The 15,785-nt window shown below is 46.3% G+C and overlaps 1 protein-coding gene across 1 annotated transcript in view; it reads left to right on the forward strand.

Moving 5' to 3' along the window:
- LOC144501271 (ceramide synthase-like) overlaps positions 1 to 7,061 on the forward strand; it is a 58,284-nt gene extending 51,223 nt beyond the window's left edge. Inside the window, exons 4-6 of the mRNA XM_078224816.1 lie at positions 1,735 to 1,951; positions 6,048 to 6,143; positions 6,246 to 7,061. Coding sequence (XP_078080942.1) covers positions 1,735 to 1,951; positions 6,048 to 6,143; positions 6,246 to 6,497 — 565 coding nt within the window. The 3' untranslated portion in view covers positions 6,498 to 7,061. The remainder of the gene's footprint in view (positions 1 to 1,734; positions 1,952 to 6,047; positions 6,144 to 6,245) is intronic.
- The last annotated feature ends 8,724 nt before the right edge of the window (positions 7,062 to 15,785 follow it).

Here is a 15,785-nt window from a genome sequence, read left to right on the forward strand (position 1 = left end):
CCTCAATTGGAGTATTGTCCAATTTTGGGGCATTGCATTTTAGCAAGGACGTGAGGACTTTTGCCAGGGTGCAGAAAAGATTCATGGGAATGTTTCCAGGGACGAGGGGGACTTCGGTAATATGGATAGATTGACGAAGCTAGAACTGTTTTCTTCGCGAGGAGATTAGATAGAGGTGTCCAAAATCAAGAGCAATCCAGCAGAGTAGATGGGAAAAAACTCTTCCCATCGGCCACAAGGTGCGAGAAGCAGAGGGCACCGATTCAAGGCCTGCAGGAAAAGAAGCAAAGGTGACGCGAGGAAAAACATTTCAACACAGCGAGTGGTTAGGATGGGGGGAATGGGGTGGGCGGGGGAGACAGAAACATTGGTGCCTTTCAAAAGGGAATTTGGAGAGAGAAACATTTCAGGGTTATGGGGAAAGGGTGGGTGGGGGGGGGTGGTGTTGTGGGGCTGGGGAGGGGGGGAGAAATCAGGACGACCTGAATTGCTCTTGCATAGAGCCAGCACTGATATGGCTGAACAGGTTCATAGAAATTAGAAACAGGAGTAGGCCATTCGGCCCTTCGAGCCTGCTCCGCCATTCAATCTAATCACAGCTGATCATCAAATTCAACATCCTGATCCCCCCTTCCCCCCATGTCCCTTTAGCACCAAGAGCTATATCTAATTTCTTCTTGAAATCACACAATGTTTTGGCCTCAACTACTTTCTGTGGTGGTGAATTCCACACATTCGCCACCCTCTGGGTGAAGAAATTTCTCCTCACCTCAGTCCTAAAAGGTTTACCCCTTATCCTCAAACTATGACCCCCTGGTTCTGGACTCCCCCACCATTGGGAACATTCTTTCTGAATCTGCCCTGTCTAATCCTGTTAGAATTTTATAAGTTTCTATGAGATCCCCTCTCACTCTTCTAAAGTCCAGTGAATATAATCCTAATCCCCCCCGTGCTGTAACCATTCTAGTTGTTTCACAGGCACACACCCAGACTGTGACCTCTCTTAAATCTTAGAATGATGGAGGGTATATTCAGCCCCTCTTGAGCTATGAGATAATGAGAATACTTCAGTGGGGTGACACAGTGGTGTCCTGCTACCTCACAACACCAGGAACCTCAGGTGACAGTCTGTGCGGAGTCTGTGCGATGTTCCCCGTGTCTGCGTGGGGTTTCCTCCGGGTGCTCAGGCTTCCTCCCGCAGTCGGCACGGTGGCACAGTGGGTTAGCACTGCTGCTTCACAGCTCCAGGGACCTGGGTTCGATTCCCGGCTTGGGTCACTGTCTGTGTGGAGATTGCACATTCTCCTCGTGTCTGCGTGGGTTTCCTCCGGGTGCTCCAGTTTCCTTCCACAGTCCAAAGATGTGCGGGTTAGGTTGATTGGCTATGCTAAAAATTGCCCCTTAGTGTCCTGAGATGTGTAGGTTAGAGGGATTAGTGGGTAAATATGTAGGGATATGGGGGTAGGGTCTAGGTGGGATTGTGGTCAGTGCAGACTCGATGGGCCGAATGGCCTCTTTCTGTACTGTAGGGTTTCTAGAATTCTATTAAAAAAGACGTGCTGGTTAGGGTGCACTGGCTGTGCTAAATTCTCCCTCAGTGTAACCCGAACAGGCGCCAGAGTGTGGCGACTAGGGGATTTCCGCAGTAACTTCATTGCGGTGTTAACGTAAGTCTACTTGTGACAAACTTAAACTTTTTAATGCCATGTATAAACTGTTGCTCCTTGTTCCTAGGCATTGGATTTCCACAGACTATGTATTGTTTGCCGCACCTTACATGGCCTATGATATTTATGCCATGTACTTATCTCACTGGTACAAGCAGAAGACGAAATGGAGAACTGGGCGGAACGGTGCGGATGTCAACATTGTGACAGACTTCCTGAAGAAAAACTTCCTGATCGTGCTACATCACTTCGTGCTGCTATTGGTCTGCTTCCCCATCGTTGTGGTGAGGTTCCATCGACCCGTCCCATGATACACAGCAAAGTCAACTCTGTCATGTTTCAGGTGTTAGGCTGCCAAATCACGCGAGGAGCGGCAGTCACTCGTTCATGTCCTTAACCCCTGGAGCTGGAAATTTACAACCCGTCTGCAAATTCCTTCCCCTGAAACAGCAATGAAATTCGCACCTGTTTGCAAATCACTGAGCCTCGCCAGGCAGGAGCAGCTGAAACGTAGCTCTGCCGAGGTCACAGAATTATACGTTGTGTGCTCCAATGGTATAAGGTCCACTGCCCTGACATAACATTGCAGTTCCGATTTTGCACCACAGGAGGGGCAATTGCGCCCTTTAAAATGTTTCTGATTGCACAGTCAAACTGGGCCCATTTTAGAGGGTACGGGAGGGGCTTTCCAGCCAGGTTCTCCCCAATACCGGAAAATCCTACCCAACGTCAACGGACTTTTGCATGGTCCGTGTCCCGCCCGCTATGATTCCTGTGGCGGATGGAGAGGTGCTTTCTGCCCAATATGATGGAAGCACCATGGAATCCCTACAGTGCAGAAGGCGGCCATTCAGCCCATCGAGTCTGCACCGACTTACCCAGACCCACCCACTGCTCTATCCCCATAACCCCGCACATTTGCCATGGCTAAACTCCATAATCTACACATCTTTGGACACTAAGGGACAATTTAGCATGGCCAATCTACCTAACCTGCACATCTTTGGACACTAAAGACCAATTTAATATGGCCAATCCATCTAACCTGCATATCTTTGGACACTAAGGGACGATTTAGCATGGCCAATCCACCTAACCTGCACATCTTTGGACACTAAAGACCAATTTAATATGGCCAATCCACCTAACCTGTACATCTTTGAATGCTAAGGGCCAATTTAGCATGGCCAATCCACCTAACCTGCACATCTTTGGACACTAAGGGACGATTTAGCATGGCCAATCCACCTAACCTGCACATCTTTGGACACTAAGGGACGATTTAGCATGGCCAATCCACCTATCCTGCATATCTTTGGATACTAAAGGTCAATTTAGCATGGCCAATCCATCTAACCTGCACATCTTTGGAGTGTGGGAGGAAACTGGAGCACCCGGAGGAAACCCACACAGACAGGTCAACAAGAATGTCTGTCTGTGCCCAATTTGCAATTCTAAAATGGAACACACAAAGGACTTGGTCAAGAAATAAGAGTAAATGCGCACACAGATCTCACCGGTTAGAGTAGGGACAATTCAAAGGCTAACAGGATTGATAGAAAGCTATGCTTCAATGTGGGTGCATAGGCAGGACCTGGCGGTGGGGAGAGGTTTCCAGGCTTGGACTGCACTGCTCCTCTCTCAAGGGGCCCTCACACCCCAGAGGGGGAGTGCTGCCTACTCTCAGGGCCTGGAATCATCGCTTTTAGTATACAGGCAGTCCCACCCCTCAGCACAAGTGACAAACATCTGGCTCTGAAACCTGGCTGCTGTTCCTGATTCAACAGAGCTCCTGGATACAACAGCCATGTTGGGGCCACCTGCATCCAACCAGCTCACCAACCCACCCCTCTGCCCCGAGCCTCATGGTTCGCTGACCTCTCGTGACTGGACCCTGCATAGTTCCAACGCCCTGTACCAATGGTCAGATTGTGTCACCGGTGGAGGTAGGGGTGTGGACTTAGTCTGCAGTTTGGCAAGAAACTTACATCACTGACCTCCCAGATTATTGGAGAGAAGGAACCCCCTGATTCCAGAGAATTCTGGGTCATTCCATGGGTTGGGCAGCCCAGGCCATCAGTTCTAAGTCTCTGTTAGCCGCCACGGTAGAAAATGGTGTGCGTCATAGAATCCCGACAGTGCAGAAGGAGGCCCATCGAATCTGCACCGACCACAATCCCACCCAGGCCTTATTCACGTAACCCCTCATATTTACCCTGCTAATCCCCCGACACTAGGGACAATTGAGCATAACCAATGCACCTAACCCGCACATCTTTGGACTGTGGGAGGAAACCGGAGCACCCGGGAGGAAACCCACGGAGACATGGGGAGAATGTGCAGACTCCGCGTAGACAGTGAACCGGGTCCCTGGCGCTGTGAGGTAGCAGTGCTAACCACTGTGCCGCCATGCCGCCCCCATTGGTTGCACTCTATATGTGTCTTCACATGTACAGAGTGCAGCCAATGGTCCCAACACGCGGGCTGGCCCAGTAGGAGATGGTTGCAAGGAGATGAACCGAGAAAGCATGAGAGAGGGGGAGCGTGCAAGTGAGCGAGAGAGAGAGGGAGAGAGAGAGAGGGAGCATTTGATCCCCCTCAAATAGAAAGGGTATCAACGTAATAGGAAACGGGCATTATCGAGTATTTACCATGGTTTGAGACCATTGTACTATACTATACTATACTGGGATGCGTAGATTAGAGGGATTAGTGGGTAAAATATGTAGGGATATGAGGGTAGGGCCTGGGTGGGATTGTGGTCGGTGCAGACTCGAGGGGCCGAATGGCCTCTTTCTGTACTGTAGGGTTTCTATGATTTCTATGACATTGTATTTTGGCAGTTCCTGGAATACCAGTGCTTGAGAGGTTAATCAATTTACTTGTACAAACCTAGAGGTAGATACCTCAGGTTTGTTCAGATACCAAGACACTGATTCACCTGAAGATGTGTAACTGTGTTCCCTCCCTCCCACCGTGTATAGCTTTCAACACATGGAAAGCCATGACTAAATTACTCACAATTACCGAAATCATGTGCAGTATGAGAGGCAGTGATTCGTAAAAAGACATTAGAAACAGAGCAGCAGAAGATTTGATTTGATTTATTATTGTCACATGTATTAGCATATAGTGAAAAGTATTGTTTCTTGCGTGCTATACAGTGCATACCATTCATAGAGAAGGAGAGTGCGCAGAATGTAGTGTTACAGTCATAGCTAGGATGTAGAGAAAGATCAACTTAATGCGAGGTAGGTCCATTCAAAAGCCTGATGGCAGCAGGGAAGAGGCTGTTCTTGAGTCGGTTGGTGCGTGACCTCAGACTTCCGTATCTTTTTCCTGACGGAAGAAGGTAGAAGAGAGAATGTCCGGGGTGCGCGGGGTCCTTAATTATGTTGGTTGCTTTTCCGAGGCAGCGGGAAGTGTAGACAGAGTCAATGGACGGGAGGCTGGTTTAAGAGATGGGTTGGGCTACATTCACGACCTTTTGTAGCTCCTTGCGGTCTTGGGCAGAGCAGGAGCCCCATACCGAGCTGTGATACAACCAGAAAGAATGCTTTCTGGTTGAGAAATGAAAATAAGTTTCTGAAGAGAAATGGAAAGAGGGAATCCAGGTTCACAGTCACACGCCTTGTTGCTGAATGTAGCTATGGTAGAACGGGATGACTCTGGGTGGAAACGTTTGGCCTCTTCGAGGTGGGGGCCTTAGCACTGTAGGGATTCTATGATTTGCACTTTTTATTTTAAGTTAGTTTCAATGCAATTTCTAGAGGGCATTGTCGTAGAATCCCTACAGTGCAGAAGGAGGCCATTCGGCCCATCGAGTCTGCACCGACCACAATCCCACCCAGGCCCTATTCCCGCAACCCCACATATTTACCCCGCTAATCCCCCGACTCAAGAACAGCTTCTTCCCTGCTGCTGTCAGGCTTTTCAATGGACCTACCTCGCATTAAGTCGATCTTTCTCTACACCCTAGCTGTGACTGTAACACTACATTCTGCACTCTCTCGTTTCCTTCGCTATGAACGGTATGCTTTGTCTGTATAGCGCGCAAGAAACAATACTTTTCACTGTATGTTAATACATGTGACAATAAATCAAACCAAATCAAATCAAATCACACTAAGGGAGAATTTAGAATGGCCAATCCACCTAACCCACACATCTTTGGACTGTGGGAGGAAACCCACGCCGACACGGGGGAGAACATGCAAACTCCGCACAGACAGTCACCCAAACCAGGAATTGAACCCGGGTTCCCTGGTGCTGTGAGGCAGCAGTGCTAACCACCGTGCCGCCCTTTCTTTTTGTTCAACAGGCTATAATGTAAATACACTTGCTATGTTTTAACACTGGAACTTTTGTTTTAATCTGCAGTATTACAGAAAGGGCCTCGGAGATTTCTTCCTGGGATGCCTCTTCCTTGCGGAGCTCAGCACACCGTTTGTCTCATTGGCCAAAATACTTAGCCGGGTTTGTATCAAGAACAAAAAAAAGGGAATGGAAATGTTGCAGTTTGTTATTTCAAGGCACAGAAATCCATTATGACCTGTTTTACTTTTGTTTTGCCAACAGTTCAGGAAGCAGAACACCTTGCTGTACAAAATCAACGGCGCCTTCGTTTTGCTGACGTTTTTCTTCTGCCGGATCCTGGTATTCCCCTTCATGTACTGGGCCTACGGCAGGCAGTACGGAATCCCAGCCCACCAGGTCCCCTTCCGCATCCCCTTCCACTGCACCTTGAGCAACGCCCTGCTGATGGCCCCTCAGGTTTACTGGCTCACCCTGATCGCCCGGAAGGCAGGGAGGAGCATCAAGATGGAGTGAGAGCGGCGGAGAGAGAGCCGCCGCTGTCTCCGCACGCGCACCGCATCGGGGAACTGTGCCGAGCAATATTTTGTTTTGGAAGTACGGCACTTTTTTATATACTGGGGCGATTTCACCAGTCCAACTGGCCTTTACCGTTGCAAGGTCAAACTGGGAAATATGTGCTGCATACTCCCTGCTGGCATTAGTGACTCGTAAAACTCTCCCCCATTTGTATTTTGATAAGGACAAAAGATTCTATTTTTTACATATTTTATAAAGTATATTGTGGTCTATTAAATAATTTAAGGTTATAAACTCAGCTGTTTACAATGTTTAAACTAGTTTGAACTTCATTAGAAGGCAGTCAGTACCTGAGAGAATGCAGAACCTGACTATAGTTTCCACCCTTTTTTAAAAAATGTTTCTGTATTCATAGGACTAAATACACACACTGTGCACACACACACCATACAACACACATTGAACAACTCAACGCACACCACGCAACGCCCGCGCGCACACCACCTAACACCCACACACCACGCAACACCCACACACCACGCAACACCCACACACCACGCAACACCCACACACCACGCAACACCCACACGCACACACCACGCAACACCCACACACCACGCAACACCCACACACCACGCAACACCCACACACCACGCAACACCCACACACACACCACCACCCACACACACACCACCACCCACACACACACCACCACCCACACACACACCACCACCACCCACACACACACCACCACCCACGCACACACCACCACCCACGCACACACCACCACCCACACCACACAACACCCACACCACACAACACCCACAAACCACACAACACCCACACACACCACACAACACCCACCACACAACACCCACACACACCACACAACACCCACACCACACAAACCACACAACACCCACACACCACACAAACCACACAACACCCACACACCACACAACACCCACACACACACTTCCAAGCAGTTTTCGAGAAAGATCCAACTCAAGGCAAACCCCATTCTTCACTTTCACAAATACATCAACGGCATTCCTCAGAAATACAAACCAAAAGATGGGAGCTGAGAATTAGTCTCCCAATACTGAATTGGTTCCAGTAAATGATTCCTGCCGCAGTTAAAATAATAGCCCACTCGGATTAATTTAACATGATTTCCATCACGGGTGTGAACACCACAAATCACCGAAGTGTGTTGTGTCCGGACCGTACACCCCCATATCGTCTTACCTCAGCCTGCAATTAGAATGTAATAGGAGTTTGGCAAGAAAGGCAATTCTTCACCCATTTTGGCTTATCTTTCCAGAACACCAAACCTGACCTTGCGTCCATGTTTCAAAGTGCATCCAGTGTGGAGTTTGCACATTCTCCCCGTGTCTGCGTGGGTTTCCTCCGGGTGCTCCGGTTTCCTCCCACACTCCAAAGATGTGCGGGTTAGGTGGATTGACCATGCTCAATTGCCCCTTAGTGTCAGGGGGACTAGCTCGGGTAAAATGCATGGGGTCATGGATATAGGGCCTGGGTTGGATTGTGTTCGACTCGATGGGCTGAAAGGCCTCCTCCTGCACTGTAGGATTCCGAGGTTCTCAGAACATTTTTAACAACTCTTGTTTTTTTACTGTCGCTATGATGTTTCTCCAGGATTGTGCACAGCAGTATCCTGGAGACTGATCTTCAATTCCTGTTGCCTGATCCTCGAGGGTTGGCGACCCTAGTTTGTATACCTGAAAGTATTATTCTGAATTTGTTGACCTGTCCTCATGTACCCTTGGGGCCTTTAAAATAACAACTTAAATCTGTGGCTATAACCCTGCGTTCTCAAAACATCTCATCAGCCTTCCCAGCATGAAATTGCAAAAGACTTGGCAAACCATGCACTGTAAACCACATCGGTACAGACTCAATCCTTCAAGAATGGATCGTAATATTCCAGAAAGGTGCACAATATTGCGCAGCGTAACAATTACATACCTCAGAACATAAAACATCTACTTGCTAATTTAGCTTCCATGAGCTCATTAAGAACGGGACTGCTTTCTTTCCTCAGCTTGCACTATCCCTAATTTGATAGAATTCTCTAAAGATCCCAATGGCAGTTTTGGGCACTGTCTCCTTTTCTTCTTAGTAATGGCACGTACCGTCCCACTGGTGATGTTCCTGCTGCAGTTCACTACCTGTGTCTAAATGGGGCACACATTAAATTAAAAAAGCACTTGCGGGAAAATCTCAGTCATGCATTTCTACATTTCTAGTATACAAGATTATGAAGGGTATAGATAGGGTGAACAGTGGGAAGCTTTTTCCCAGGTCGGAGGTGACGATCACGAGGGGTCACGGGCTCAAGCTGAGAGGGGCGAAGTATAACTCAGATATCAGAGGGACGTTTTTTACACAGAGGGTGGTGGGGGCCTGGAATGCGCTGCCAAGTAGGGCGGTGGAGGCAGGCACGCTGACATCGTTTAAGACTTACCTGGATAGTCACATGAGCAGCCTGGGAATGGAAGGATACAAACGATTGGTCTAGTTGGACCAAGGAGCGGCACAGGCTTGGAGGGCCGAAGGGCCTGTTTCCTGTGCTGTACTGTTCTTTGTTCTACACTTTTAAGTTCCAGTCTCTGTACAATTTCCAGAATTCATTCTGTAGTGAAGTTAACTTGTCCAATGCACCTCTGATGTAGCAGTACTAAACATCTGTCGCTGGGATTCATTGGTGCTCAAAGGATTCATATCCTGTACTAAAGTAATTGGATGTATCAAATATATCCTGCAACTTAAAATACTTCTGCAAGCAATTTTACAATGCAGCACTACTCCCGGCACAGGATATTAAGTACCTGTTCCATTTGGATAAGAACTTTACGCACAAGTATGTTTGTGTGTTAACATGAGTAATTAAGATTCATATCATCCACGATGCCTGCAAATGATTCAAATGTCAAGAATATAAAATGTAATGGGGTCAAGGTAACTAGCAGCATTGTGTTAAAAAATCAATGCTGGAAATGAGTCAGGTTGGAGAGACTTGGAATTAATGTTTCAGATCAACGACCATTGGGGCGGCACGGTGCCACAGTGGTTAGCACCGCCGTCTCACAGTGCCAGGGACCCGAGTTCGATTCCCGGCTTGGGTCACTGCCTGTGCGGAGTCCGCACGTTCTCCCCGTGTCTGCGTGGGTTTCCTGCAGGTGCTCCGGTTTCCTCCCACAGTCCGAATTACGTGCTGGTTAGGTGGATTGGCCATGGTAAATTCTCCCTCGGTGTAACCCGAACAGGCGCTGGAGTGTGGCGACTTAAGGGATTTTCACAGTAACTTCATTGCAGTGTTAATGTAAGCCTACTTACGACACTAATAAATAAACTTTGAAACATGAACTCTTTGTTTCTCTCTCCACGGATGCTTTCTAGTCTTGAACGGTTCTCAAAGGACTGAAGATAAATGATTAAATGGGAGTACTATCGAGTCAAAACTGCCAGCACGAAGGAAACTAAATTAGTAAGAGTATGATTTTACCTGAAGTCCTGGTTTCTAACAACAGCATGACGTTTTAATGGTATCCAACACATCCAAACAGCACCTTATCATCCATCCTAAAATGGACTGGCAGAACAGGTGGTGCAAACTTCCAAAACAGCAAGAAGAAACAATCTGACCTGCTGGCGGGTTTCCAGCATTTTGTACTTTTGATTCAGATTTCCAGCAAACAGTATTTTTGCTTTAGTGCTTAGGGCGGATGTGAACACTGCAGCTATTCGGTGAAGTTAGACTATAACGTAAAGTTGAATTGTTAGCAATCAAACATGATACCAAATACCCAATTCCTAGAAAAGCTACTACACGTGCAATTCCCACAGAAAAGGGGAACAACCACCCTTTAGGTAGCAGCTTACTTTAAAATATGTATGGTCTCCAACACCCATGTCATCCATTGTGTCCTGTTTTTAAACATTTAAGGACAAAGATTTGATTAAGTAATTAACCACAAAGTGTTGATAAAATAACATGGAGACAGTGATTAACCTGTACTGTCGGCCTCAATGAATTGTTCATTACAAAGGTAAACTCATACTCTTACTAATTTAGTTTCCTTCGTGCTGGCAGTTTTAACTCTATAGTACTCCCATTTAATCATTTATCTTCAGTCCTTTGAGAACCGTTCAAGACTATGCAACTTCTGTTGGTGAAGCTGACATCAGTTTTACTTCTACAGAGCTGGAATCAACTTGCTTTTTGGTTACGTTTCCGAGGCCATTTTCTGCTCAATCCGTCATTGTGGTTATTCACATAAAGTCACTGGGAGCTTGTTAAAAAAAGAAAAATCAGTATTACACTCACAGGTTGTGGATTGCAAAGAACAGACTGACTGGGTGTGAACATTCTGCCCTTTCACCCAGCCTTGTATTCAAAAGGTATATGTTTGTCTTGAAAGGAGAAATTTTAAGTCCATTCTAAGTGAAGAAGCTGTAAAGGTTCAGCCCACTATGTTTTTGTGTACTTTTATTAAATGTTTTGGTTTTAATTGCCTGCTTGTTGCCTTTGATGTTTTTGGCTCCGGAATTAGCTTTAACTAAATCAGACCTCCCTCTGTACCTGTATTCCTTTCCCCTGATCTCTTCCCCTACATTGCTAGCAGTGCTAAAAGTCAACGTAGCTGCAAGAAAATGTCGTTTGATTATCAACCTCCAACATGTCAAAGCTTCCTTGTCTCTGTTTTATCAAAACTACAATGTGAAAGAACTAAAACTTTCCCTTCTAATTCCCAATATGCAGCCATACACATTGGGTAAAATATCAACTGAACCTTCAATTAATCTTTCCAACATCCCCAGGAATGAAACATCCTTAACACTTAGTTTTCCCTTTGTTTTAAAATCTACAGGTTTCTAAAATATTGCGTTACCTGCACCCTACGTTTTGATTTACCTCACTGCCCTCTTGTCAACGGATGGGCAGTAAATGCTGACCCAGCCAGCAACAACCACATCCCATAAATGGATATTAAAAAATGTTTTTTCAATGTTAGTGCTAACTTGGCACTCTCGTCCTTTTATCTTGGTACCTCAGTTAACAGTTGACTCAATGAAGAACATTCCCAGAGGAGTTAAGTCTCCACAGGGGGGCTGATCCTTTATCATAGTAAGAAGTTTAACAACACCAGGTTAAAGTCCAACAGGTTCCTTTATCATAGTGTCAGTGATGCTCATTTTCTACTCAAGTCCGATCTTTGGGACATTGTCATTTAATGGTTTGGCTTTTGGATTGCCTATGTTATCATTTCTGTACAATAGGTAGGTTGTACACCGACTAATATTACCAATTATTGAATCCCAACAGTGCAGAAGGAGGCCGTTTGGCCCATCGAGTCTGCACCGACTCTGAAAAGAGTGTCTTACCCAGGCCCGCTTGCCGCATTCACCATGGCTAATCCATCTAACCCATACATCTTGGTACAATAAGGGGCAATTTCACATGGTCAATCCACCTAACCTGCACATCTTTCGACTGTGGGAGGAAACCCACGCAGACACGGAGAGGACGTGCAAATTGTTGCACACAGTCATCCGAGGCGGGAATCGAACCCGGGTCCCTGGCGCTGTGAGGCAGCGGTGCTAACCACTGTGCCATCGTGCAGCCCTTTAAGTAACCAATAGTTACTTAAAACCTTCAGTGCTCTGTAATGGGCCTGTGCACATTTGATATTTGTTGGTTTCTCCCCAACACAGATGGTATTAGCAAATTGCTTTGTCTTGAGGTTGACAGTTTAGTCACCTTTACATGGAGTAGGCCTCTTACCTAGGACTGAATGGGTAAAGGGAACCACTATCTGTTTTCCCCCTTTAACCAGTGGACATCACTGTAGTTAATGTATTGTTGGCAATGTCTACACAAGGGTAATGCTACAAGGCCTCTAGCACTGCAGCTATTGTCTAGTGTGTACTCAATGCTTTTATTGTTCAGCACAATTACCTCTCAAATATGCGGTTCCAGCCTGTCTCTCGCAAGTGCAGATCTCAAATTGGGACAAGGCAGGCATGACAATGACTATGAGTGCCTGTTTGCAACATTCACCATGTAATAATTCACTTCAACAGGCTTTTCCTTTGAAAGCTTAATACAGCAGGAAAACATGAGTAATTTGAAGTCTGTAAGGAAGAAAATCTCTTATTTAAAAGAAAATTCACAGGAGGTATTTTGTAACTAACACTTGATGTAAGGTACAAAACCACTGACTCAAATGTGAGAACAATATTTCTTCACCCTGTCCCCGGTTTGACATCCAAGACTTGCTCAATAAACGAGGTCTGGGTAAGAGGCTCTTTCGGAGGGTCGGTGCAGATCGAATGGCCTCCTGCACTGGAGGGGTTCTATGGATTCTATATTACTTCTCCACACTAGCAATGACGGTCGTTCATTCCAAATCCATTTAGTTCCAATCCTCTGTTCTTTCCCCATATCCAAATCACAGAATCCCTACATGGTGCAGCAGGTGGCCATTCGGCCCATCATGTCTGCACTGACTCTTACCCAGGCTTACCCTGTAACATCATGTATTTACCCCGCTAATTCCCCGAACATATATACCTTGGGACACTAAGGAGCAATTTAGCATGGCCAATCCACCTAACCCACACATCTTTGGAGCGTGGGAGGAAACCGGAGCACCCGGAGGAAACCCACGCAGAGACGGGGAGAACGTGCAAACTCCACACAGTCACCCAAGGCTGGAATCAAATCCAGGTCCCTGAGGCAGCAGTGCTAACCATTGTGCCACCCAATTATTTGTTTAAATATTAAGTCACTTGCTTTTATTATTTTAGTGAAAAGAACCATTTTTTCTCAATTCCCCCTTGCAATTGAAGCCATGCATCAGGTATTAATTTAGTTGAGCTATCAACATAGTTCACATTGGTAGCATCCAAGTCAGAGGCCGAATGTTTGTTTACTCTGGAAACTGGAGCACATAACATTGAACACAGTACTGCCAGAGTGCTGCATTGTGTGGAGATGCCATCCTTCCTTACATTTTCTCTGGCTGTTTTCCCATTCTTTTTCAAATGCACCCATCATAAATGCCTCAATAGCTGCCTGCGGCAAAAGATTCAATTTCAAAAATAAGTTCTACCTTCCTCTTGTCACTTTTCTGGCGAAATCTGAGTACGCATCCTGTTTTTATTCATTTCCCAATAGTTAGAAGCGATCTGTCACTCAAGGGAATGTGACAGATTGCCTCTAATTATTGGGAAATCAATAACTACAGATTAAATAGCATAGTGGTCATGTTACTGGACTAGAGATCCAGAGGTCTGGGCTAGTCACTGTGGGCGTGAGTTCAGATCCCAACAAGGCAGCTGGGGGAATTTAAATTCCATTAATTTGTCGATCTGGAACTTGGAAAGACTAATCACAATAATGATGATTATGAAACTACGGGATTGTCGCAATAATGCACCTGGAACACTATCGCTCCACTAGTTGGGAGTCAAACCCAATACAAAGGGAGCTGGTTCCGTTTGTTGGAAGCCAACCATCTCAGGAGCAGGACATTGCCGCAGGAGTCCGTTAGGATACTGCCTTCGGCCCCTCTTCAGCTGCTTCATCAATGATCCCCTGCCCCCCCACCCCAATGCAAGCTCAAGACTGGGGGTGCTCCTTGATGATTTCACAGATTCACAGCTCCTCTGTGCCCGTGTGCAGCAAGACGTGGACAACATTCAAGTTCGGGATGATAAGTGGCAAGTAACTTTTGTCCAGACAGTGACCATCTCCGACAAGAGTGAATCTAGTAAGAAGTTTAACAACACCAGGTTAAAGTCCAACAGGTTTATTTGGTAGCAAAAGCTACCAAATAAACCTGTTGGACTTTAACCTGGTGTTGTTAAACTTCTTACTGTGTTTACCCCAGTCCAACACCGGCATCTCCACATCAAGAGTGAATCTAACCATTTCGCCTTGACGTTCCATAACATTACTATTGCCAAATCCCCCACAATCACCATCCATTGACCAGGAACGCAAGCCGTCGCTGGTAAGGCCAGCATTTATTGCCCATCCCTAATTGCCTTTGAGCAACAGGTGGTGAGGTAGTTTATTGAAGGCAACAGAGCGGTTTGTTAGGCCACTTCAAAGTGCAGGTAAGAATCAAGCATGTTGCTATGGGTGTAGAGTCACATATCGGCTAGACAGGCACAGGACAGCAGATTTCCTTATGGGACATTAAAGGACGCATTTATAAGGAACCTGCTCATTTCATGGTCACCATTCCGGACAGTGCCTGCTTAGACGAGATTTTATTTAACTGGAGTTTAAATTCCCCAACTGCTATGGCAGGATTTGAACAGTCTCCAGATCATTAATCAGTCATCTGGTTCACTAGTCCAGTGACATAACCACAATGCTACCATGCAAAGCTCATCTGCTGCCTCCTCAAAGCCGGTGCACCTTCTACAAAGCACAAAATCAGGAGTGTGATCGAATACTCTCCATTTGCCGGCATGAATGCAGCTCCAACACATGTAAGAAGCTCAACCCCATCTAGGATAAAACAGCCCACTTGATCAAATAACCATCTACCACCTCCCAACATTCGCTCCCTCTACGCTCAGTGCACACCGACAGCAGTGCGTACAATATGCAAGATACAGTGCAGCAATTCACGAAGCCTCTTTTGACAGCAACTTCCAAACTCACAGACCTCTCTACCACCTAGAAGGATGTAAGAAGTCTCACAACGCCAGGTTAAAGTCCAAGGGGTTTGTTTGGAATCACGAGCTTTCGGAGCGCTGCTCCTTCATCATGCGAGTCACCCACCTGAGGAAGGAGCAGTGCTCCGAAAACTCGTGATTCCAAACAAACCTGTTGGACTTTAACCTGGTGTTGTGAGACTTCTTACTGTGCCCACCCCAGTCCAACGCCATTCCATGTCATACCTAGAAGGACAAGGGCAGCAGATCTATGGGAACACCACCACCTGCAGGTTCCCAGCCACACACCATCCTGATTTGGAACAGTATTGTCATTTCTTCACTGTTGCAGCTACCTTGCAAGTTGCCTGGTCCAAATACAGAAGAGGAACACACCCTTCCATTAGATTTGTACTTGCGCTTTTACTTTCAAGTTAAATTTCCTTTTGAATTCGTACAAGCAGCCTGGTCTTTCTGTTTGTAATGAAATAAAATGGATCAGCAGTGTAAATGTCCCGAAAATCGCTTTCCTGACACAATCATAAAAAAATAAGTGGAATAAATATTACCAAAAACAAAACCCATGTC

This window comes from Mustelus asterias, chromosome 12 (genome assembly GCF_964213995.1).
Source record: "Mustelus asterias chromosome 12, sMusAst1.hap1.1, whole genome shotgun sequence".
NCBI classification, from domain to species: Eukaryota; Metazoa; Chordata; class Chondrichthyes; order Carcharhiniformes; family Triakidae; genus Mustelus; species Mustelus asterias.